Source organism: Somniosus microcephalus, chromosome 21 (assembly GCF_052327205.1).
Source record: "Somniosus microcephalus isolate GS21.2 chromosome 21, FLI_Smic_1.0, whole genome shotgun sequence".
NCBI lineage: Eukaryota > Metazoa > Chordata > Chondrichthyes > Squaliformes > Somniosidae > Somniosus > Somniosus microcephalus.
In genome coordinates, this window is record NC_141007.1 from 55,553,601 (window position 1) to 55,578,215 (window position 24,615).

At 47.0% G+C, this 24,615-nt stretch overlaps 1 protein-coding gene across 1 annotated transcript in view; it reads left to right on the top strand.

Annotated features, from left to right (window-relative positions):
- The first annotated feature begins 2,619 nt into the window (after positions 1-2,619).
- The window catches only part of fam20a (FAM20A golgi associated secretory pathway pseudokinase), a 73,821-nt gene continuing 51,825 nt past the window's right edge, over positions 2,620-24,615 (top strand). Inside the window, exon 1 of the mRNA XM_085963667.1 lies at positions 2,620-3,164. Coding sequence (XP_085819793.1) covers positions 2,812-3,164 — 353 coding nt within the window. The 5' untranslated portion in view covers positions 2,620-2,811. The remainder of the gene's footprint in view (positions 3,165-24,615) is intronic.

Genomic DNA, 24,615 nt, shown 5'->3' on the forward strand with positions numbered 1-24,615 from the left:
TGACCCCTCCCAGTGACTGAGGTCACAGCTGACCCCTCCCAGTGACTGAGGTCACAGCTGACCCCTCCCAGTGACTGAGGTCACAGCTGACCCCTGCCAGTGACTGAGGTCACAGCTGACCCCTCCCAGTGACTGAGGTCACAGCTGACCCCTCCCAGTTACACTCACTGCCCGGGGGGTACACTCATTGCCTAGTGTTACACTCACTGCCCAGGGGTACACACTCTGCCTGTGGGTACACTCACTGCCCGGGGGTACACACACTGCCCAGGGGGTCACTCACTGCCCAGGGGGTACACTCACTGCCTGGGGGCACACTCACTGCCCAGGGGGGTACACTCACTGCCTGGGGGTAACTCACTGCCCAGGGGGTACACTCACTGCCCAGGGGGTAATCACACTGCCCGGGGGTACACTCACTGCCTGGGGGTACACTCACTGCCCAGGGGGTAATCACACTGCCCGGGGGTACACTCACTGCCCGGGGGTACACTCACTGCCCGGGGGTACACTCACTGCCCAGGGGTACACTAACTGCCCGGGGGGTACACTCACTGCCCAGGGGGTACACTCACTGCCCAGGGGGGGACACTCACTGCCCAGGGGGGGGACACTCACTGCCCAGGGGGGACACTCACTGCCCAGGGGGTACACTCACTGCCCAGGGGTACACTCACTGCCCGGGGGTACACTCACTGCCCAGGGGGGTACACTAACTGCCCAGGGGTACACTCACTGCCCGGGGGTACACTCACTGCCCGGGGGTACACTCACTGCCCGGGGGTACACTCACTGCCCGGGGGTACACTCACTACCCAGGGGGGTACACTAACTGCCCAGGGGTACACTCACTGCCCGGGGGGTACACTCACTGCCCAGGGGGTACACTCACTGCCCAGGGGGGTACACTAACTGCCCAGGGGTACACTCACTGCCCGGGGGGTACACTCACTGCCCAGGGGGTACACTCACTGCCCAGGGGGGTACACTCACTGCCCGGGGGGGGGACACTCACTGCCCAGGGGGGGACACTCACTGCCCAGGGGGGGGACACTCACTGCCCAGGGGGGACACTCACTGCCCAGGAGGGGACACTCACTGCCCAGGGGTACACTCACTGCCCAGGGGGGTACACTCACTGCCCAGGGGGGTACACTCACTGCCCAGGGGTACACTCACTGCCCAGGGGGGTACACTCACTGCCCAGGGGGGTACACTCACTGCCTGGGGGTACACTCACTGCCCAGGGGTGTACACACACTGGCCGGGGGTACACTCACTGCCCAGGGGTACACTCACTGCCCAGGGGGGTACACTCACTGGCCGGGGGTACACTCACTGCCCAGGGGTACACTCACTGCCCAGGGTGGGACACTCACTGCCCAGGGGTACACTCACTGCCCAGGGGGGTACACTCACTGCCCAGGGGTACACTCACTGCCCAGGGGGGTACACTCACTGCCCAGGGGGGTACACTCACTGCCCAGGGTGTACACTCACTGCCTGGGGGTACACTCACTGCCCGGGGGGTACGCTCACTGCCCGGGGGGTACGCTCACTGCCCAGGGGGGGACACTCACTGCCCAGGGGGGGGACACTCACTGCCCAGGGGTACACTCACTGCCCAGGGGTACACTCACTGCCCAGGGGGGTACACTCACTGCCCGGGGGGGTACACTCACTGCCCGGGGGGGTACACTCACTGCCTGGGGGTACACTCACTGCCCGGGGGGTACACTCACTGCCCAGGGGGGGAACACTCACTGCCCAGGGGGGGGACACTCACTGCCCAGGGGTACACTCACTGCCCAGGGGTACGCTCACTGCCCAGGGGGTACGCTCACTGCCCAGGGGGTACACGCACTGGCCAGGGATACACTCACTGCCCAGGGGTACACTCACTGCCCAGGGGGGTACACTCACTGCCTGGGGGTACACTCACTGCCCAGGGGGGTACACATACTGGCCGGGGGTACTCTTTGGGAACAAGTTTTGTGAACCGGGGACTCTTCCCGGGGCATTGTTTGCCCGGGGACACAGTTCCTCATCCCCGGGGACTGTCCCCAATAAATGGGGAGGTATGGTCACCCTAACTTAAAAGGAGAAAGTGAAGTGGTGGGGGGAATAGTAAGCAAAATATCAATGTCAAATGAATCCGTTTAACAGCAGGTTACTGACTGCATTCACTTCAGTGAAATGCACCCTGTGCAGTGAAGGGTCATTGGCATTCTGGTGGGGAGGTGAAGGGTTATGGTAAAGGCATGACCTCATTCTACTTCAGCACTCTCTTTCAGAATCAATCAAGTGAAAAGTTAACAAATAGTAGAACTCTTCAAAGATAAGTCTTATTAGAAAGACTGCCGCATACTGGCGGAGGTGTTCGTTTACCTCAGAAATGTATGCTCGCACTGCAGACATTAATAATTTCCACTTAATCCTTGTTTTCAGAAACCAGATGATGACCGTGTCCCATTCAGCAACATATAATTAGTTACCAAAAATGTCAAATTAAATGTGTATTCGCTCGTGTGGCACAAAAATGTATCCCAGTCCCACGATATTCCTTGTATAGACTTTATATAGAAATTAAAAGATTTTTTTGCAACCGATGAAGAGAAAGGAAGGCCTCGGGGTAAAGGGCGTCTCCTTTTATTTTGTGATGTGCTGTAAAATCTTCCCAAGCCCAGCAATGATGTGTCGGAGGGGGGGGTGCAGTGTCACTTTAAGAAGGCTCTGCGGCTGAGCTGATAAGCGTGGGTCGTGTTGTGACAGATTCTCTCTCTCTGGCAGACTGACTGACTGAGTCAAACCATGTGGAGTTCGAGAAGCAGATTTCTAATTGTTCTGCTTCTCTCGACCGTTTTCACCGTCGACCTGCTCTTCAACATCTTACCAAAGTTACACCAGCGGTTCGTCCGAAACCGCTGCCCGTGCGAGGAGTCCCGCAACGGGAGCGCCGCTCTGCGGACCTTCCCCGCGAACGGCAGCGGAGCTCCGGCGGAGCCTGGGCGCTGGTCGCTCAGCTCAACTCTCTCCAAACTCCGCAAACTCCTCTCGCACCCTCTGTACCAAGTGCAGTCCCCATCCCGGGGACGCGGGGACCGCCTCCTGAAGCAAGACGATGCTGTGAAGTATTACAACTACAAAGCTAAACGGGCCAATAGGTAAGTTGTCGGAAAATTTCTTATGCGGGGCTTATTCGGGTTGTGTTATTGTTCATTGTTTCGCCTGAAGATCATGAGTGAACGGTGGGTGGAGGGAAATGAAGTTCAGTGACTCCACAGCACCGTCAGCTGTGACTGTGGTTCTGATTTGCAAATGTTTCAGTTCAAGTACTGTGTTTATGTTGAAAGTGTAAACTGTTACGATTTCAATGATCTCTGTTTTAATAGTGTCTCTGTACAACAACAACTTGTATTTATATAGCGCCTTTAACGTAGTAAAACGTCCCAAGGCGCTTCACGGGAGTATTATAAGACAAAAAAATTGACACCAGCCATATAAGGAGAAATTAGGGCAGATGAACAAAAGCTTGGTCAAAGAGGTAGGTTTTAAGGAGCGTCTTAAAGGAGGAAAGAGGTAGAGAGGCGGAGAGGTTTAGGCAGGGAATTCCAGAGCTTAAGGCCCAGGCAGCAGAAGGCACGGCCACCAATGGTTGAGCAATTATAATCAGGGATGCTCAAGAGGCCAGAATTAGGGGAGCGCAGATATCTGAAGGAGGGGGGGTTGTGGGGCTGAAAGAGATTACAGAGATACAGGAAATGTAAGAAAACCCAATGTCTTTGTAATCTTACATAGTTCAAAAACATGGAAATAGTTGCGCACTGTAGAAAAATAGGCCCATCTGGTCCATTGATGTAATTCCCACTGCTCCCATCCAGTGAAGGCTGACATCTCATCCACACTATGTACTGCACACACGGGTATTGATATCGACTGAAAGCAATGGTAGTTTCAATGCTCCTTTACTCCCAGTGTGTGTGTGTATAAGAAGCCCTGATATTAATACAGTTCACCGTCCATTGTACAACCAACTTTCAGATGGCCAAGTTGCCGGAATGCTGCTCTGGTGCTGCAGCAACAGGCTCACTCTGTTGAGTCAGTGGGGATCCTTTTGGGTTTCTGGATGTTGATCAGAAGCTGTCAATCATTCTCTAATTGCATCCCGGTAGAGTGCTGCTGTGCCATGGACTGAGCTCATTGCTGATGTTAACTGTGTGTCTCCCTGGCTACTTTTGCAGTTTGAAATGTCCAGGGTGGGACATGAAGTAAAACCAGAATTCCTTGTATTAGGTGAGAGATACTGACCTGAGCTGGGTAACTCACAAATACATCAGCAGCCAACAGGCCAGAGGGAAACCTGGTATTTTACCAGCAAGCAGAAGGCATCATTTGATGCAATGATCACCCAGCTTCTTTTCGTCTAAATCAATGCAGAGTCCGTGATAATTGGAACTGGGGGGGAGAACATTGTTTTTGTAGGAAACTTATCTAAATCATCAATTTTCCCACACATTTGGCTGAACTCAAAAATTTATAAATTCCATAGATATTCCTGAAGCTTGTAGAGGTGGAATCCCGCGACCTCTACCACCTAGAAGGACAAGGGCAGCAGGCGCATGGGAACACCACCACCTCCAAGTTCCCCTCCAAGTCACACACCATCCTTACTTGGAAGTACAGGTAGACTATCCTTTATCCGAAAACCTCGGGACCAGCCGTGTTTCGGTTTTCGGAGAATTTCGGATTTCGGAAGGTGGGTCGGCAGGGGTCTGCGGGGGGGTCGGCGGGGGGTCGTGCGCACGACTTACGCTGACGCGCAGCGTAAGTCGTGCGCACAACCCCCCGCCGTACCCCCCGCGGACCCCCGCCGGCCCCGACCCCCCCGCCGACCCCTCCGCCGACCCCCGCTGGCCCCGACCCCCGCCGACCCCCCCGCGGACCCCCCGCCGGCCCCGACCCCCGCCGACACCCCCGCCGACCCCGACCCCCGCCGACTTACGGTCGGGGTCGGCGGGGGTCCGCGGGGGGGTCGGCGGGGGTCGGGGCCGGCGGGGGGGTCGGCGGGGGGTCGTGCGCACGACTTACGCTGACGCTCAGCGTAAGTCGGCGGGGGTCGGGGTCGGCGGGGGTCCGCGGGGGTCGGGGCCGGCGGGGGTCCACGGGGGGGTCGGCGAGGGGGTCGGCGGGGGTCGGGGCCGGCGGGGGTCCGCGGGGGTTCGTGCGCACGACTTACGCTGGACCTACGCTGACCGAAAAAACCTTCGGTTTTTAGAGGGTTTCGGTTTTCGGAAGTCCGGATAAAGGGTAGTCTACCTGTATATCGCCGATCCTTCATCATCGCTGGGTCAAAATCCTGGAAGTCATTCCCTAACAGCACTGTGGGAGTACCTTCACCACACGGACTGCAGCGGTTCAAGAAGGCGGCTCACCACCACCTTCTCGAGGGCAATTAGGGATGGGCAATAAATGCTTTCCTTTCCAGCGACGCCCACATCCCATGAATGAATTAAAAAAAAAAACTATTAAGGTCACCCATTATTTTCCCAATTATGACTGATTGGGTTTACTCTGTGCCCATCCAATCAGTCATGTAGTAAGTTCAAATGCTTTCTGCACAATGTACTTTTAGAACTTGCTAAACCAGTTTGAAGCACAAAAAATTATGCAACACAGTTGGAAGAGCTCCACAAGTGTATTCCACTCCTGGTTCACTCCACAGTTCACTGAAAAACACAGTTTAACATTGCTTCCAAAATTTGTATTGAGACACCTGCCAGATTCTGTGTAGTAATTTCAAGAGACTCTCAGCAGTCAATACTGTGGCAATTAACTCCATCTCGGATTAGAGTGGAGGGGGGTAGATTTCTTATTTCTCAGGAATGTTCCTGCTGTAGGTTTTAGCACACATGTGCCAGAGAATTGTGTCGGGATTCATTTCACCGGCTCCACACTCCACTTGAACGTGACATAATTTCCTGGGAGCCTTTAACATTGTGGAACAGTTTAATTTACAAATGCAGTTTCATGCAAATGAGGTCATATGGAAGTTCATGGTGCTAATGCTTCATTTGCATAGTGTGTTCCTCCTGTCCGTATAACGTTGGTATTAGAGACTAGCCATGATCCCCCCTTTCAGCAAATACATTCTTTTTTAAAAGGGGAACTGTTTGAATTTGGATTGCTACATCCAGAATTGTCCAAATGTTTATAGCATTCAGTAATCATCTCTCCCTGACTATTTTGGAGATGAAGATTACTGCATGAATGAATGCCAGGAAGGCCCTTCTGCACGGGATCTGCCTGACCCGCCATTGTACACAAAGTTTACAGACCCAGGCACAGCTACCTGGTTGTGCTAGAAGAGAGCTGCCTTCACAGGCGAAGAGTCACCAGGGAGGCAGTGACAGAGATGGACCATCTACTGCAGACAGCTTCACAGCTTACACTTCTAATTGCAGCCAACATCACAGCCGTCCTGAACTTCTATGCCTCCATGTCTTTCTGGTTAATCAGAAGCATACAGATGTATCAACCAAATCACTGTTATTTTGTTCATCTGACTAAAAGACTGGTATCACTGTTCCCAGGGGGAAAAAAAACAGCTGAAGGATAGGGTCTAAAAATTCTTCCACGTCACTGGATGAAGCCCAATATGTTACTGATGACACTCCATTGGTCATTCAGACCCCTAAACACAATGCCATGGCATGCATGAACTGCAAGAACTTCTGCTCTATCAATGTCCAGATGGGTCAGTGCCCAGCAGCACAGTATGATGCAGGTCAATGCCCTCTCCCCAGGCAGCAGTCACTGTTAATTGCCTTAAAGTAAATCTTTTTCGCCTGAGTTATTTGAAGGAAAAGGTAGACTTGAAGAATGGCTCCTAGAAGACAAAGGCTGTCCTCTGCAGCCTTGGTTAATGACACCCTTTGGGGTTCATGGTCAGAAAGTAAATACAGATAAAACAGTGACCGTGTATCCACTAGTGTGTCAGCCTTGCCTCTAAGTTAACAAGTCACAGGTCAAGCCCCATTCCAGAGGCTTGAGCTCATAATCTATACTGATACTTCACAGCAGTACTGAAGGACTGTCAGAGGTGCCGTCTTTTGAATGAGACATTAAATCGAGACGCTGCCTGCTCGCTCAAGTGTACTTTAAAGATCCCATGGCACTATTTGAAGACGCGCAAGGAAGTTCTGCTAGTGACCTGGCCAACATTGGCCCCTCGACCAACTCCACCAAAACATTAGTTGGTCATTTATATCTTTTATGGGACCGTGCTGTATGCCAATTGGCTGCGACATTTCCCTAAATTGCAACAGTGACTACACTTCAAAAATACTTAATTGTTTGTGAAGTGCATTGCAGCCAGGAAGAGTAATATGCCAGAGTCTCATGGTGGAGGCATTCAGCTGCTTGACCAGCACATCCATTTCCCTAATTGGCCTGTCCACATGTACACTACACCATGGCCCAAAACATCATTCCCAATATTGTCTTCCAGAACCTGGATCCAGCTAACCTTGGAAGCTAGTGACTTAATGGATTGGATGGTCCAGGCTTGACGAGCAGTGGGAAGCTTACCGGCAAACTGTGCAATTTTAACTGGTTAAACTCCAGCAACACCTCTGCACATTATTGGATATCCATTACCCTTGGACCTTGCAAACCTGCCCCTATGCAGTCTGGACTTAACTAAGTGGGTGGAATCCCTACAGCAAAAGTGTGTGTACTCTATATTGGGTAAACAGAAATTCTACCTGTGTAAATTTCTAATGAGCTGTTTTAGAGACTCTTAAGCATGGGGTGGGTTTCTACACGTGCCGGGCATCCACCTGACCCAAAAAACTGAAATAAATCTTTTCTCCATTCATCTCCATTCTGTATCCTCCATATCTTACACTCATGAGGTTGCCCATGACTCACTCATAACTTCGGCACTCTGGTCAGCCCTACTCCTGCAGATATATATCACATAAAAGATGAATGAACTAGCATTTATGCAGCATCTTAAGACATTCCTCCACATGTCCCAAAGCAGTTCACTGTTATATAGGTAAATGTGGTACAAATAGCAAATGAGATGAATGACCAGTTACAGTAATCTGTTTTTGGTTGTGTTGGTTGAGGGAGAAATGTTAGGACACTGGAAGGATTCCTTACTCTGAATAATGTCATAAGATCTTTTATGTCCACCTGAAGCACTGGAACAAGCAAATGGACCTCACCTTACCACCTCATCTGAAGGACAGTAGCTCTGACAATGCAGCACTTCCTCAGTAGTGTGCTGAAGTCTGGACTTAATATTTACTGGAGTGAATAGCTCTCTCCTAATTACAGCATAGGAACCTACTTACTTTCTTGTGGAATTCTGCAAATCATCCATTTTCCCCAAGAAATAAATTATATTTATTGTGTTTGGGAAGAGTGTATTTCATACTATTTCTACATTATTAGTAGATCTCTCATGATACTGCTCACAGTGATTCGAGCATTTGTAACAACAGGGGTATTTATTTAATAAAGTGGTGGGGAATAGGTTACAAGAAGTAAGTGACACTTGCAGGAATTGTGCAAGATTTTTAATATATATTGATGAGATTGGTAGCTAAAATTTTCAAGACTGAGATCAATAAGATTTTTGTTAGGTAATGGTATCAAGGCATATGGATTAAATGCAGTTGAGGTACAGATCAGCCACGATCTAACTGAATGGCCTACTGTTCCTGTGTACAGAGTTCAATTTTCAGTGGGTAGCATCCAAGTTATGTTGTAGGCTTCTAATCGCAAACTAGGTGCTAGGAGAAGGTTTTGCACACATGTGTTTATGCATAGAGCCTGGGTTCCCCGAGAGGTTTGTGCACTGCTGCGTTTTAGGAGTCAGATTGGGACCATGACACTGCAGCTACACTGTCACTTTGGAGCAATTTTAAAGTGGCAATTTGACAACACCCGTGGCGAGAGAGACACAAATAATTTTTTTTTTTTTCATTCATGGGATGTGGGCGTTGCTGGCAAGGCCAGCATTTATTGCCCATCCCCAATTGCCCTTGAGAAGGTGGTGATGAGCCACCTTCTTGAACCGCTGCAGTCTGTGAGGTGAAGGTACGCCTACAATTACTTTGTCATAGCAACTATTTGGTACAACTGAGTGGCTTGCTAGGCCATTTCAGAGGGCAGTTAAGAGTTGAGCACATTGCTGTTATTCTGAAGGTAAGGATGGCAGATTCCCTTCCCTAAAGGACATTAGTGAACCAGATGGGTTTTTACAACAATCTGGTAGTTTCATGGTTACTAGCTTTTATATTCTCGATTTTATTTAATTTTTAATTATCTGAGTATAAATTCCCCAGTTGCCATGGTGGGATTTGAACTCTTAACTCCAGATTATTAGTCCAGGCCTCTGGATTACTAGTCCAGTAACATAACCACTATGCTACCCTAAATGTGTGTTGTATTAAATGATGTGTGTTGTATTAAAGGAGATGGCGTAGCAGGTTGAGAATGCAAAGTATTGCAATTTTATATCCTGGAGATAGGGTGGAGAATACCAAATATTTTTTCCTATGAAGTCCTGCAGTGTCATTTGAGCCACTGAGCATTGAGAAGTGAAAATTAATCACCTATATAAATATATACTCTCTGTGTTGGATAGAGGATAAATTTAAACAGGTGTCTTATTTAAATACTGACTTTGACATGAGCAGCTTTGGCATCGAGAACAATCAGACCCCCTTCCCCAATCAAAACTTTGCGTATAATAGTTAAACATTACTCAGAAAAGATAACCAAGCTATATCCTCCACAATTATTAAGAAAGATCAATTTATTCCCCACAAAAATCGTCAATCTGCATGCAGAACAGATTTCTCTTCCCAAATTCTTAACATGAAACCAAAATGAATTTAGTCTCACTTGAACTGTTCAACTCAACAGCCCGTTCGTTACCTTCCCTCCAAATTCTCCCATCAAAAGTCTATGTTTATGTTTATGGCTGCAAATTTGGCTGAGGTTTACTGAGGTCACCAACAGTGTGTTTTAAATCTGAGGGCATTATTGCATATACATTCTGTAACCAATTATAGTTGAAAACAAACTGCAGCCAAAACTTGTTTTATTATACCCTTGAGCTGAATTATGTTTAAAACAGGAAACATTTTTACCTTTTCTACACAAGCCTGTACTTTGTGAAGGCAACCATAGTCTCTGTTCTAGTGTCTGATTTCATTCGCAGGAAGCTGTTGGCCACTAATGTCCATCATCCGACGTAGTGCAGCTCTTTTTCACATGGCGGTTCTTCAACCAACTGCATTTTAGCCTTTCAGACCAATGATGGAAGGGGAAAAGTAATCATCAGAAGGAATTACAAGCCAATAGCATAGCCAGTAAGTTCAAGTGACATCATAAGTTGTCAGATTGAAGCTTAGGTGGTTTATATATAAAGAAAGACCTTGCATTTACATAGCGCATTTCACAACCTCAGGACGTCCCAAAATGAAGTCCTTTTGAAGAGCAGTCACTGTTGTAATGTAGGAAAGGCAGCGGCCAATTTGAGCACAGCAGGCTCCCACAAACAGCAATGAGATAAATAACCAGATACTCTGTTTTAGGTGTTGGTTGGTTGAGGGTTAAGTATTGGCCTGGAGAACGTCCCTGCTCTTCTTCGAATAGTGTTAGTTATCTGAACTCTGAAATACCTTTTCAATCCATTTTTATAATCAATTTTGTTTTTGTTTCTTAAGTGAATCTGTGAAAGAGGATCAGTCATTATAAGCGTTTATACTTCTGTGCATAGATCTGCTCTTAATAACACAATGGCATAAAAACAACAACCAGAAGAATGAAATAGTGCTCGCTAGGACAGAGATCGTCTATTGTTAAGATCTGGTTTGATGCTTAGTAACTCAGCTTTTCAGTTTGAGCTGGTTTGATTATGCATTTTCAGCAATTCACCATATGAAAAATTCAAGCCATTATGTAGAGGTTCTCGAAGCTGCCACTTCACAATGTGAATCACAGAAGAATCACAGAAACCCGACAGTGCAGATAGAGGCCATTTCGGCCCATCGAGCCTGCACCGACACATATCCCACCCGATCCCTGTAACCCCTACACCAACACATATCCCACCCTATCCCCGTAACCCCATGTATTTAATCCCCCTAACACTAAGGGTCAATTTATCATAGCCAATCAACCTAACCTGCACATCTTTGGACTGTGGGAGGAAACCGGAGCACCCGGAGGAAACCCACGCAAACACGGGGAGAATGTGCAAACTCCACACAGACAGTCACCCAAGGCTGGATTCGAACCCAGGTCCCTGGCGCTGTGAGGCAACAGTGCTAACCACTATGCCACCGTGCTGAATATGTGGAGACAAAGACCGAGAGAGAGAGAGAAGCTAAATAAATGTCAGATGGATTGACAATTGGTGCAAATAATTATAAACTGACTGCCAAGGGTTTTACTACTTGTTTTCAACAGATTGACTGTCCAAGATTTTTTTTTTAACAGTCAGACAGAGTGATGAGCTCGTTGTTTTACTTGTATTGAGTAATAAACTACAGACTTGCGTTTTTATATGTTAACTGGCTGCGACCTCACAGAATAAGCAACAACATAAAAATGTAACGAGAGGTTGGAGAGAACCTCAGAGAAGGGAGAAATTGTCTGCAAATATAGATCGTTTTTTAAAATGGTGTGGGGGAGATGCACTATAATGCTTACGAATTACTTTCATAATAGAATTGAGTTCCAAGCATGGGATTGTGGTATTTGTCAGATCTTATTTATTTTGCAGCAATAATAACACAACAGTGCTTATGCCCTGTCAAAATTCTGTAGCTGGCAATCGACAGCTGTAGTGAAGCAATCAACTCTGTGCAAGTGTCACTTGTTTTATAATACCTAACCTGTCAGGTGTAGAGACGTTAAACATGTTAAGCTTGGTCAGGTAACCAGATCTGTACCTGTCCCAGATTGAGGAAGGAGCAAGATTCAGGATATAGAATTGTGACAAAGCGAAGGAAACCAAGGAAAAACAAACAAAAGACTGGGAGCAAACATGCAAAAAAAAAACTACCCATCAGGAAACGCAGTAACCCATCAATATCTTACTTTCTCCACCTTCCTTTTCCAAATATCTCCATATTACAGCAACAACTTGCATTTATATAGTGCCTTTAACATTGTGGTGGGGAACATGGAGACGGCAAAGACGCTGAACAAATATTTTGTATCAGTCTTTACAGTAGAGGACACTAAAAATATCCCAACACTGGACAAACAGGGGGCAATGGGGGGGGGGAGGAGCTAAACACGATTAAAATCACTAAGGAGATGGTACTCAGTAAAATAATGGGACTTAAGGTGGATAAATCCCCCGGACCTGATGGCCTACATCCTAGGGTCTTGAGAGAAGTGGCGGTAGGGATTGTGGATGCATTGGTGATTATTTTCCAGAACTCCCTGGACTCAGGAAAGGTCCCGGCAGATTGGAAAACTGCTAATGTAACACCCTTATTTAAGAAGGGAAGTAGACAAAAAGCTGGAAACTATAGACCAGTTAGCCTAACATCTGTGGTTGGCAAAATGTTGCAGTCCATTATTAAGGAAACAGTAACAGAGCATTTGGATAAACATAATTTAATAGGACAGAGTCAGCATGGTTTTATGAAGGGGAAGTCATGTTTGACAAATTTGCTCGAATTCTTTGAGGATGTAACATACAGGGTGGATAAAGGGGAACCAGTGGATGTAGTGTATTTGGACTTCCAAAAGGCATTTGACAAGGTTCCACACAAAAGATTACTGATCAAGATAAGAAATCACGGGATTGGGGGTAATATTCTGGCATGGGTGGAAGATTGGCTATCTAACAGAAAACAAAGAGTTGGGATAAATGGTTCATTCTAGGGCTGGCAATCAGTAACTAGTGGTGTTCCGCAGGGATCAGTGCTGGGACCCCAACTCTTTACAATCTATATTAACGATTTGGAGGAAGGGACCGAGTGCAACATATCCAAGTTTGCCAACGATACAAAGATGGGAGGGAAAGCAGTGAGTGAGGAGGACATAAAAAACCTGCAAAAGGACATAGGCAGGCTAAGTGAGTGGGCAGAGATTTGGCAGATGCAATATAATGTTGGAAAGTGTGAGGTTATGCACTTTGGCAGAAAAAATCAAAGAGCAAGTTATTATCTAAATGGAGAGAAACTGCAAAGTGCTACAGTACAAAGGGATCTGGGGGTCCTGGTGCATGAAACACAAAAAGTTAGTATGCAGGTGCAGCAGGTGATCAGGAAGGCCAATGGAATCTTGGCTTTTATTGCGAGGGGGATGGAGTATAAAATCAGGGAAGTCTTGCTGCAGTTATACAGGGTATTGGTGAGGCCACACCTGGAATACTGCGTGCAGTTTTGGTTTCCATATTTAAGAAAAGATATACTTGCTCTCGAGGCGGTTCAGAGAAGGTTCACTCGGTTGATTCCGGAGATGAGGGGGTTGATGTATGAAGAAAGGTTGAGTAGGTTGGGACTCTACTCATTGGAGTTCAGAAGAATGAGAGGCGATCTTATCGAAACATATAAAATTATGAGGGGGCTTGATCGGGTGGATGCGGTGAGGATGTTTCCACTGATGGGTGAGACTAGAACTAGGGGGCATAATCTTAGAATAAGGGGCTGCCCTTTCAAAACTGAGATGAGGAGAAACTTCTTCACTCAGAGGGTAGTAAATCTATGGAATTTGCTACCTCAGAGAGCTGCGGAAGCTGCAACATTAAATAAATTTAAAATGGAGATAGACAGTTTCCTAGCAGATAAGGGAATTAGGGGTTACGGGGAGAGGGCAGGGAAGTGGACGTGAGTCTAGATTTGGATCAGCCATGATCCTATTGAATGGCGGAGCAGGCCTGAGGGGCCGTATGGCCTACTACTGCTCCTACTTCTTATGTTCTTATGTAAAACGTCCTAAGGTGCTTCACAGGAGTGTTATCAAACAAAATTTGACACCAAATCACATAAGGAGATATTAGGACAGGAAGCTTGGTCAAAGAGGTAGGTTTTAAGGAGCGTCTTAAAGGAGGAGAGAGAGGTAGAGTGGCAGGGAGTTTTAAGGAGGGAATTCCAGAGCTCAGGTCCTAAGCAGCTGAAGGCATGGCCACCAATGGTGGAGCGATTAAAATGAGGGATGTGTAAAAGGCCAGAATTGGAGAAGTGCAGAGATGCCGGAGGGGGTTACAGAGATAGGGAGGGGCGAGTCCATTATTTCTGATTAACTTTGATAGATATGTTTTATACTGATTTACATGATTTGTTTGCTCTTTGGCTGGCCTGGACATTTTATGCACAGTACAAACTGGCAGGCATTGTACTTGTGTGAAATATTCCTGTTTTGCTGGCTGATGCTACAGTTTAATTTTAGCCGTTTTATGCTTTTGTTTATGGCTGATGTAAATCCATGGATTGGTCATGGAGGTAAATTTTTTTCAAATGTGTTTGTTGATATGAATATCTGTTTTATAAATTTCACTTATGAGAACAGGTTGGTGTGGAACCCGGGGTTGAATCCATTCCGGATGATGAGTGAAAATCAGCTTTCTCCTTGATGTCTATAAGGGTCCTAAGTGAAATGGGTTTGTGTAACCTCAGCCCATTTCCACGAGTCAAATTACAAAACCACCCACAATTTACAAAATTGGCCATTTCAAGCAGAGAGGCCCTAAAGATGGAAAATGGAACATAGGAACAGGGGTGTGCCATTCAGCCCCTCGAGCCTGCTCCGCCATTCAATTAGATCATGGCTGATCTGTACCTCAGCTTCATTTACCCGCCTTAGCTCCATATCCTTACCCAACAAACATTGTGCATTGAATCAGCATAATATTTCCATCTGAGATTGAGATCTCAGCCGCTGCTCAGTGGTAGCACTCTCACCTGAGTCAGAAGGTTATGGATTCAAGCTCTGGATCAAGTCCCACTCCAGAGACTTGAGCACATCCTGTATGAGGTGGTGTTATTGCACATTTATGTTGATTGCCACCGGCAATAATGCAAACCCTCTACAATAATGACTGCTGCTCCTAATTTTCCAAGTAACATTCAATCACTTTTAAAAAGGAACACACATTGATTAAAACATCAATTTAAAAATGATTAAGGGCGGATCTCATTTGAATGAAACAGATTTAAATCTTTGCACTTTTTTAGTGCTAACCATTTGATATTGAAGTCAAATTGGAAGCAAGGTCATTAGTAATAATTGTCTTAGCCTGATGCTTGCTCACAGATATGCCGTGTATTTTGCATATACATAAATCTGCTATGAGTCATGAAACTATCGGGCTTCATTAGTCGTTACTGTGATGCAACACTTGATGAATTTTAAGTACTCTAATCAACGGGTTAATCTTACAGTGTGTATGATAATATTTGATTTAAAAAGAGCACAAGAAATATTCACATCATTTAATTTTCCATGCTATGCAACACTTCATAACAAATTAATACAACATTTTGTAACACCCAAGCCAGCTTCTCCATATATCAGTTATGGAAATCAGGACCCAAAGGATATAATAGGATGTGATAGCACAACATGTTCCAGGACATTTCAGAAACTGAATGTACTGAACATGAGGAGAGGTATGAAAAGACAGAGAAAGAGAGACAGAGAAATAAAGAGATTTACCCTGTGAGGGACAGCTAGTGACAAGGGGGGTAATTTTGACTTTAAGCAGGCTGCCGATTTGCTGTGACCCGTTTTACACTAGTGCACAAAGTCAAAATTACCCCAATTGTTTTTTTTAATATGAAATTGGAACCAATTGCTTCCATTAGGAAAAAGGGTTTTGGGGCAAAAAGGTGAAAAATTAATGGCCCTGAATTTCCTCGCTATCGTCAAAATTTACACTGTTATTACGCCGTTATTGTGCTCAAAATGATCGAGGAAACTTGTGTTTAGTGAATTATGGTGCTTTGTGCGCTGTTAAAACGCTAAACGCAAGTTTCCTCAATCTTTTTGGAATCTTTGATGCCCCTCGCCCAAGCCTCGCAGGGGCTGATTTGCATAGGAGCGAGATGCCTGGGAATTTCCTGCTTTTATACCACTATTGCACTTGGGGAAAGTTCCGCTCATATAAAAGAGGCACAGCTGCCCCCCCTCTTTCCCCCCCCCCCCACCCAGTCCTCTGATTCAGCTACCAATGAAGATTTTGAGAGCTTTGAAGAGTCCTCAGATTTTACTTGATGGTTGCTGCCTTCACAGGTGCTTTGTCAACCCTTTATTTTTCACTGTTTTTCTCACTGAGATTTGTATTTGACCCCCACAGTGCCACAGTCCCATTACATCCCCAAATTCTTTGCCCTCCCCTCCCCACAACACACACACACACACACATGCATACTCGGAGCAACTCTGGAGAAGGTATGGCATTCCCCAGGGTCATCCCTCTCCAAGCCATCCTTGCGGAGGAACAGGAGGAATAGCAGCGCGTGGAGGTGAGGAGAATAAGACAGCGTGGCAGAAGAAGTTGGCAATGAGTTCCAGCACTGCCTCCCTCCAGGTGGCAAGGCTGACACTCCGGGATGGTTCGTTGCCTGGCCAATTCAGGAGTCTTCCACCACTTCCAGGAGGATTTGCAGGTCTTCCTGTGAAAACGTCTCTGCCCTTTGGTGAGATGCTGCCCTGGCATGGTGCCCTGAGGGCACAGCTGGCCTGTGATTGATCATGGCTCTGGCAAAAGGCATTCTGCATGAGGGTAGGAGATGCCCTGAGTGGATACCATGCAGGAAAGAATTACTGTAGCCTCACACTAATACGATAGCAAAATACTGCGGATGCTGGAAATCCAAAATAACAACAGGAAATGCTGGAAAAACTCAGCAGGCCAGGCAGCATCTGTGGAGAGAGAAACAGAGTTAACGTTTCAGGTCGATGACCTTTCGTCAGAACTGGAAAAAAGCAGGAAATGGAAAGCAAGTTTTAGGGGCTGGGAAAAGGGGGGAGGGGATGAAAGAACAAAAGGGAAGGTCAGTGATAGGATAGAAAGCAGGAAAGATTAAGAGACATTGAGAGATATTCAAGGCGAGAGGAGGTGGTAATAGGACAGGTTAAGGAACAAAGGATGGCTCTAGATGGGGTGTGAACTGCGCTGGCAGAATGAAGGACAGCTGAAGGGAGGGAAGAAAAAACAAAAAGTGTGGATAAAAAGTATAACAATATATATATGTGATAGGGGCCGAGGTTATGATCTGAAATTGTTGAACCCTGTGTTGAGTCCAGAGGGCTGTAGAGTGCTTAATTGAAAAATTCGAAAGCGGAACAGCACCTCATCTTTTGATTAAACACTCTGCAGCCCTCTGGACTCAACATAGAGTTCAACAATTTCAGATCATAACCTCGGCCCCTATCACATATATATATTTTCTTATGTTTTTTGTCCACACTTTTTGTTTTTTCTTCCCTCCCTTCAGCTGTCTTTCATTCTGCCAGCGCAGTTCACACCCCATCTAGAGCCATCCTTTATTCCTTAACCTGTCCCATCACCACCTCCTCTCGCCTTGAATATCTCTCCATGTCTCTTAATCTCTCCTGCTTTCTATCCTATCACTGACCTTCCCTTTTGTCCTTTCATCCCCTCCCCCTTTTCCCAGCCCCCAAACTTGCTTTCCATTTCCTGCTTTTTTTTCCAGTTCTGACGAAAGGCCTTCGACCTGAAACGTTGACTCTGTTTCTCTCTCCACCGATGCTGCCCTGGCCTGCTGAGTTTTTCCAGCGTTTCCTGTTGTTATATAGTGTAGCCTCACTTTGCTGTCCCCAGGGACTCTAATGAAGACTGCAATCTTTACAGAGGCTGCACCACTTCTGCACTGAAGTGTCCTAAGGCCTAAGAGCGCTTTTATTGCACAATTATGCCAGAACTCACACCACTTCATATGCAAATGATCTTACCCAGGAAACTTGGATACAACTCCCTCTGCTGGAGAATGGTGTAGCTTTCCAGCACAACAGACATTGAGGAAACTATAATTGGTAAGCCTTCGGTAAAAAAGAAAGTAAATAAACTGCATTTTATACATGCATGAGAAAAACCATGAGCAGATTCATCATCACAAAATTAAAGGAGGAACAGAATGTAATTAATTGGAATCAAAAAACAGTGGAAGGAAACTTACAAAGTCAGTTTCAGAGTGAAGTGGTACATCAGACAGTGGTTCTTGAGGCTGTTGCTCCAGTGGCACCAGACTGGCCGCTAGGAACTCTGATTGGATCCATCCCTGAGCTGCGGGCAATCGGGCAGCTGGTTCAGTGTAGTAAACATTTACCAATCCTGTTTTCTTGAAGCATGTCCTTCTGGTGAGCTTAGTATTACTCATTAATTTAGTGGGTTTTTATTAACACTAAAAACTAAGCCAGACTCACTAACAAAAGCCAAGTGGTTTACTTACATTTGTTTAGGTACAAATTATACTAATTTACTTCCTTACATTCTATTATTTGGGTTAACTCATTCTGCATCTCAGATTAATCTACCTAATCTGGTACAATAGTGTTATTGGCACTGCAGACAAGATAAATCATTCTACAAGAGCAGATCATTGTGTAGATGCTTTAAAACACATCAAAGATTAACGTGGTCATGTCCATGAAGGAGCCATGACATTGTTCATGGTTCTGGCACTCAATTGGCTGAAAAAAAAAACCTTTTGTCACAGGCTGATTGGTCTAATGTTTGTTCCCACCAACCAAATGGATTGTGGAAGGACAGAAAATAAGATGAATACAGTGTTTCAAAATTACGTATATAACAAAGGTAAAATGAGTTATAATAGTAAAAAAAAAGTAAAAGTTAAAGCTTAACTAATAAAAATAAGAGTGAGAATTGAGATTAGGAAAGGCAGGGTGAACAAATGTGCTTGAAAGTTTTATTTTTGTTTAAAATGTTTATCGTATAGTGTTAATATTACAGTAAAACATCTGCAGATAATCAAGTGAGTTTATTGCTGGAAATTACTGTAGTGTCAGCTGTGGCTCAGTTGGTATTGCTTTCACCTCTGAGTCAGAAGGTTTATGGGTTTAAGTCCCACTCCAGGGACTTGAGCACATAATCTAGGCTGACACTTCAGTGCAGCACCGAGGGAGTGCTGCACTGTCAGAGGTGCTGTGTTTCAGGTGAGGTGTTAAACCGAGGCCCCGTCTGCCCTCTTGGGTGTATGTAAAAGATCCCATGGCATTATTTCGAAGGAGAACAGGATAGTTCTCCCTGGTGATCTGGCCCAATATTTATCCTTCAACCAACACTTAATAAAAAAACCCAGATGGCCTGGTCATTATCACATTGCTGTTTGTGGGAGCTTGCTGCTACATTACAACAGTGAGCACACTTCAGAAGTACTTCATTGGCTGTAAAGTGCTTTGGGGCATCCTGAGTGTGTGAAAGGTGCTATATAAATGCAAGTTCTTTCTTTGTGATAATAAGTGTATCTTCAGGATCATGATGTGTGAGCTGAAAACTTAAAAGATATGGACAGCCCAGAGAGCCTGGAATTTACCAGGACTCACTGGCAATTAACAGGTTAAATTATCACTGATGATAAATTACCATGTGAGATTGTGAAGGGTGTCTTTCTCACAAATCAATATTAAACATGCGCTGTTCACAATTAGATCCTATAATCATCAGTACAGTTAGAACCTTTCCCATTATAGGTACAGTAATGAGAATCTGAATTTTTTGTCTGTCTAAACATGATGCATGTTTTAGGATATAGGAATACTGTTCAAATGTACTGCAATATTTTATGTTTAAGGTGTTCATAATGAAACGTATTCGAGCTTTACATAAATATGGGTGTGCAATAACCTGTTCTCACATGCTTTTAAGTACAGTACTTATTTGGCAATAAGGTAGTCGAGCTTGTTGTAGCTTGACAATAATGCTCACATTCATTTTCTAGTAATTGGGACCTTTGCCTAGAAATTACAATTGGCGTCAAGACAGGAATTTTTAAAAAGGCAGCAGTAAAATCCAGAGTGCACATTTCAGAATTGCTCTACACTTCCATCCATGGCCACACAAAGGGAGTTCTGTACACTTAAGTGCACAAGCATCAATGAGCACTACTAAAATCAACATAATTGCTAATTAACAGTGGGTGCAAACCATTATTTGTGACTCCTGCATCGAACCTGCCATTTGTTCTTTGCGTCCATGTAATTTGGGTGTTGGAGCTGAGGCAGCATCTCTTGTAGTGGAGTTTCCCCTGGAAGCAGCTCATTTGCCAACAATGTCGTACTGAGTACACAGCACAATGGAGACCATTCAGTGCTCACCTGTTACTCAATGTGTCTGGGAATGTGAGCAAGAACAGGGCTGCCAGTAACGCACAGTGACAAAAAGGTGTACTATCTGTACCTGCCGCCATGCTGCTCAGCAATTCTTTCAGATCTGGGGCTTCCAAAGTCAGACCATCTATGTCCGACTTGAAGTACAAGGGTTCCAGCCCATTAATGTACAGATGGCTAGTGGCATCAGTCATGATGCCTTCATCCTAGGACAATTCTCTGTGCTTCAACCATCTGAAGGAGCAGCAAGGATGGCTTCTAGAGCTCAACTACCATCTTCTGCCCTTGGTAATAGTGTATGTTTTTGGTATGTAGACAGTAATCTTGAACTTATTTTTCCCATCGGCGGTGACATGGCTGTTTTCTGGGTGTCAGTGGGAAGCTGTTAGCCAAGGAGGTACGTGGCACCTCATTCCGAGTCATGAGATGGCCCTGAATCTGACCCTGCCCACTTTCTCACATATCTTTTGTCATTTGGGGGAGGGGGTGGCGGGTGATGGGGGCTGGATATGCTGAATGTGGCATTGCCCGAGATACAGCAGACTTATCTGTGCCTCGTCCATCTATACCTCTGCTGCTGGGCACTCCCTCAGCATGTCCATTGATCTGTATGGGTGCCAACCTCTGAGCAGCTACATGGGCAGTGATAACCCTGCATAATGGCTTTCTCCATCCAGCAACCACCATGTTGAGGCCAGGAAAAGAGGCTGTTGTACATTCGGATCCAAGCTTCTATAATAGCAGTCTGAGCATCCACAGGAGATAATTTGTCTGGGCTTAGGTCCTCTGTCACTGGCAGCACTGCTGTGGAGTTAGCACACGCTCCATCGTGGGCTGCAGTTCTGTTAAGCGGTCATGCACAATTGCACAGACGCCGGTCGTGAACTCCTCACAGTTGCAGTCAGATCCGACAGGCTGCTTGGCAGCCCCTCTAATGGCAACAAAAAATGGTGCCCAGATAGCATCCTTCTTTTAAAATGGAGGCCCATGAGGTCCAAACCCCTGTGTTCTGCAGCAGAGAAAAGCCTTTAAAGAATTGCAGCAGTGTATTATTCTCTTCCCCACACTGACTGTGAACTCACGCTGGCAGGCCCAACTCAGGCCAGGGAGATCTGTACATACATAATGAGTCCAACATTGAGTGATCCTGTGAGCTTGGCCCAGTGCAATGGCTTTGAGCTGTAGCCTCAGTGCTTTCCAGAGCCACCACTTCAGAACCAGGGACCGGAAAATATTTTCTTCTACTGTATTTGATGATTTTAGCAACAACAAAAAAATAGGCGTACGTTAGAGGATTCAAAATCTATAAAAAGCACAAAGGGGCTATTTCTCTGGGTCTGGCCTTAATCTAAGGATTTGTATTCCTCCAAGAACGGATGACTGAATGTTAGCATAAATTTCTGTTAAGGTCTTGCTCAGGTTCATGACTGAACAACTTGTTCAGTTATTCCACGGCTGCAGAATCAAGACGAAAAGTGGCTATTATTGTCAGGCCCAGTATTGGTGAGTTCAAAGAACGGGAAGACTTTGAAAGTGTCATCATCACAGCATTGACTGAAGTGAACAGTGCAAGGCTTGTGCATACCTCCGGAGCAAACACTATTTGTGTTGGTGCCCCCCCCCTGCGCCTGCGGGAAACCTGGGCCAAAAGTGCCAAAGAAGTTCTCGGCGTAAAATTCAAAAACCTCCTGTGAAGGCCTTCATTTTTATTTCATTTTCCCTGCTGCCTTTTAGTCACAGTTTCACCTTAAAGACAATGGCCTAGAAGTTCAGTTGGTAGCGCCAGCCGCTAGCGCCTTAAGAGAGCGATAAGTGGGGCGCGAAGCGGCTAGCTCCCGGGCGCGGCACGATCTGCGCCTCTTGTGAACTTGAGTGGACATTTAGCGGCGGCGCAAAACCGCAACGCCCGCTCAGCTGCGCGCGCAGATCCTGACGTCATTTCATGGTGCAACGCCCTTGGTGCGCCCCGAACCGGAACTTCAGTGGTGCCCCCCTTTCCGCCTGGCGCTCCCAGCGGCTGGTTGAGTGGAACGGTTCCCAGTCGCTGTGGGACTGGGGGCGCGCTATTTAAAGGGGGCTCTTCCTGCCTTCTTAGTGGTAGCCATTTTGGACCACTCCTGTGTGTGAGAGAGAGAGAGATTTGCAGAGAGACAAAGGGAGAGCGCTTTCTGCTTTGACTCAGCGCTTGCACAGGTACTTCTGGCTTCAGCACAGGTACTTCTGGCTTCAGCCCAGAGCTTTGCAGTTGGATTGATTTCTTAGTGCCATAGCCTTGAGTGGCCACATATAATGGGGGCTGCAATGGGTGGAAACGTTGGGTTTCTCCATTGCATTGAGAGGGCTCAGAGACGCCGAGAGAGAGTGCCAATCATGGCCAGACGGAGGAGGGCCAACAGGCGTCGGCACAGGAGGCCTTACCCTCCCAGGGTATACCGCCAGCAGTTCTCCTACCTCAACATGTCTGAGGAGCAGTGCATTCGGAGGCTTCGATTCAGAAGGGAGGTGGTCACTGAGATCTGCCACCTGCTTCAGAGAGATCTGCAGCCTCAGCTGAGGAGCAGGACGTCTCTGTCGGTGGCAGTGAAGGTGACAGTGGCTCTCAACTTCAATGCCACTGACTCCTTCCAATCCGCTGCTGGGGACATTGCCAATGTCTCCCAGTTTGCGGTGCATTGCTGCATCCGCCAAGTCACGAATGCCCTCTTCAAAAGGAGACGTCAGTACATTTCCTACCCCATGACCCTGGACAAGCAGCAGGAGCGCGCAATGGGATTTGCAAGAATAGCGGGCTTCCCCATGGTCCAGGACGCCATTGACTGCATGCATGTGGCTTTGCAGGCACCTCTAGAGAATGCCGAGGCTTACCGCAACCGGAAGGGGCTCCATTCGTTGAACGTGCAGTTGGCGTGTGACCACAGGCAGCTGATACTAGTTGTCAATGCCTGCTTTCCAGGCAGCAGCCACGACGCCTTCATCCTGCGCCAGACTTCTGTGGCAGACCTTTTCGAAGCCCCGGCTCACCCAGGAGGCTGGCTTCTCGGGGACAAGGGCTATCCTTTGTGCACCTGGCTGATGACCCCGCTCCGTGCGCCCAGCACCCCTGCTGAAGAGCGATACAATGACAGCCATCAAGCTGCCAGGAACATCATTGAGCACACAATCGGCGTGCTAAAGCAACAGTTCCGCTGTCTGGGACATTCCAGGGGAGCCCTTCAGTACTCGCCTGAGCAAGTCTCCCATTTCGTTGTAGTGTGCTGCATGCTGCACAACCTGGCTATCCTCAGGACTCAGCCACTGCCAGCAGACATTGGAGGACCACCGGAGGAGGAGGAGCACCAAGACGGGAGGGAGGCACAAAGTGCAAGGGCCGTCCGTCAGCAGCTTATTGCAAGTCGGTTCTAGGCCCCCCCCCCTCAGGGAATGGCTTGTGCCATTGAAAGAACATGAATGGACCTGCTCCACAAACCCTGAACCGGTCAAGGCAACAAATGGTTCAAAGAGCAAACCTGCACAATCTGAATAAAGACAATTATTTATTTAACAAACTCTGTGCCCTTCCCGCATGACAAACAAATACAGAGAAACCCCCCCAAAAAGTCAGACACATAACTGGCTCTCACAACCTGGAGACAATGAACAAAAGAGTTAAACAAATGACCATGATCCTCAGCCTTCACAAAAAAAAACACAGCATTTTGCCACACCTCCTACTTTTTGGCCTGCGAGGGTGATCTGCCTCGCTTGCGAGATTGGCCCCTTCCCACCCTGCAGCTCCTCCACAATGGGACCCTAGTGGCTGCAGCAAGGCTGGGGGAAGGCTGCTGAGGGTCAGATAGTGAGTCGGCAGATGCCCTTGGGGGACGGCCTGGACCAGCTCTGGGCCTGGAGGGCCTGGCTGCTGACTGCTCCAACTCTGCTTGGGCAGCAGCAGTCTGTCCTACGGGTGGTGGCAGCTGCAGTGGAGGAGTGACAGTGTTGGCAGCAGGAATGCTGCCAACTTGACAGAGCACAGACACTCCCTGGTCGGACAAGACACTGGCACTCCCACGGGGCAGCACTGAACCATGCGCAGCAATCTGCTGAAGCACAGACTGCTGGCCTGCTGCGGCATGGCGAGGGCCCCGGCGAATCCTGCCCGATCCAGCGAGGGTGGCAGCAGCGAGTGCGAGGGTGGCCCTGATCTGTGTCTGCATCAGACCAGCCAGTGACTGCATGGCATGACTAAGCACTTGGCTGGAAGCCGCCTGTGCTGCACCGAAGTCC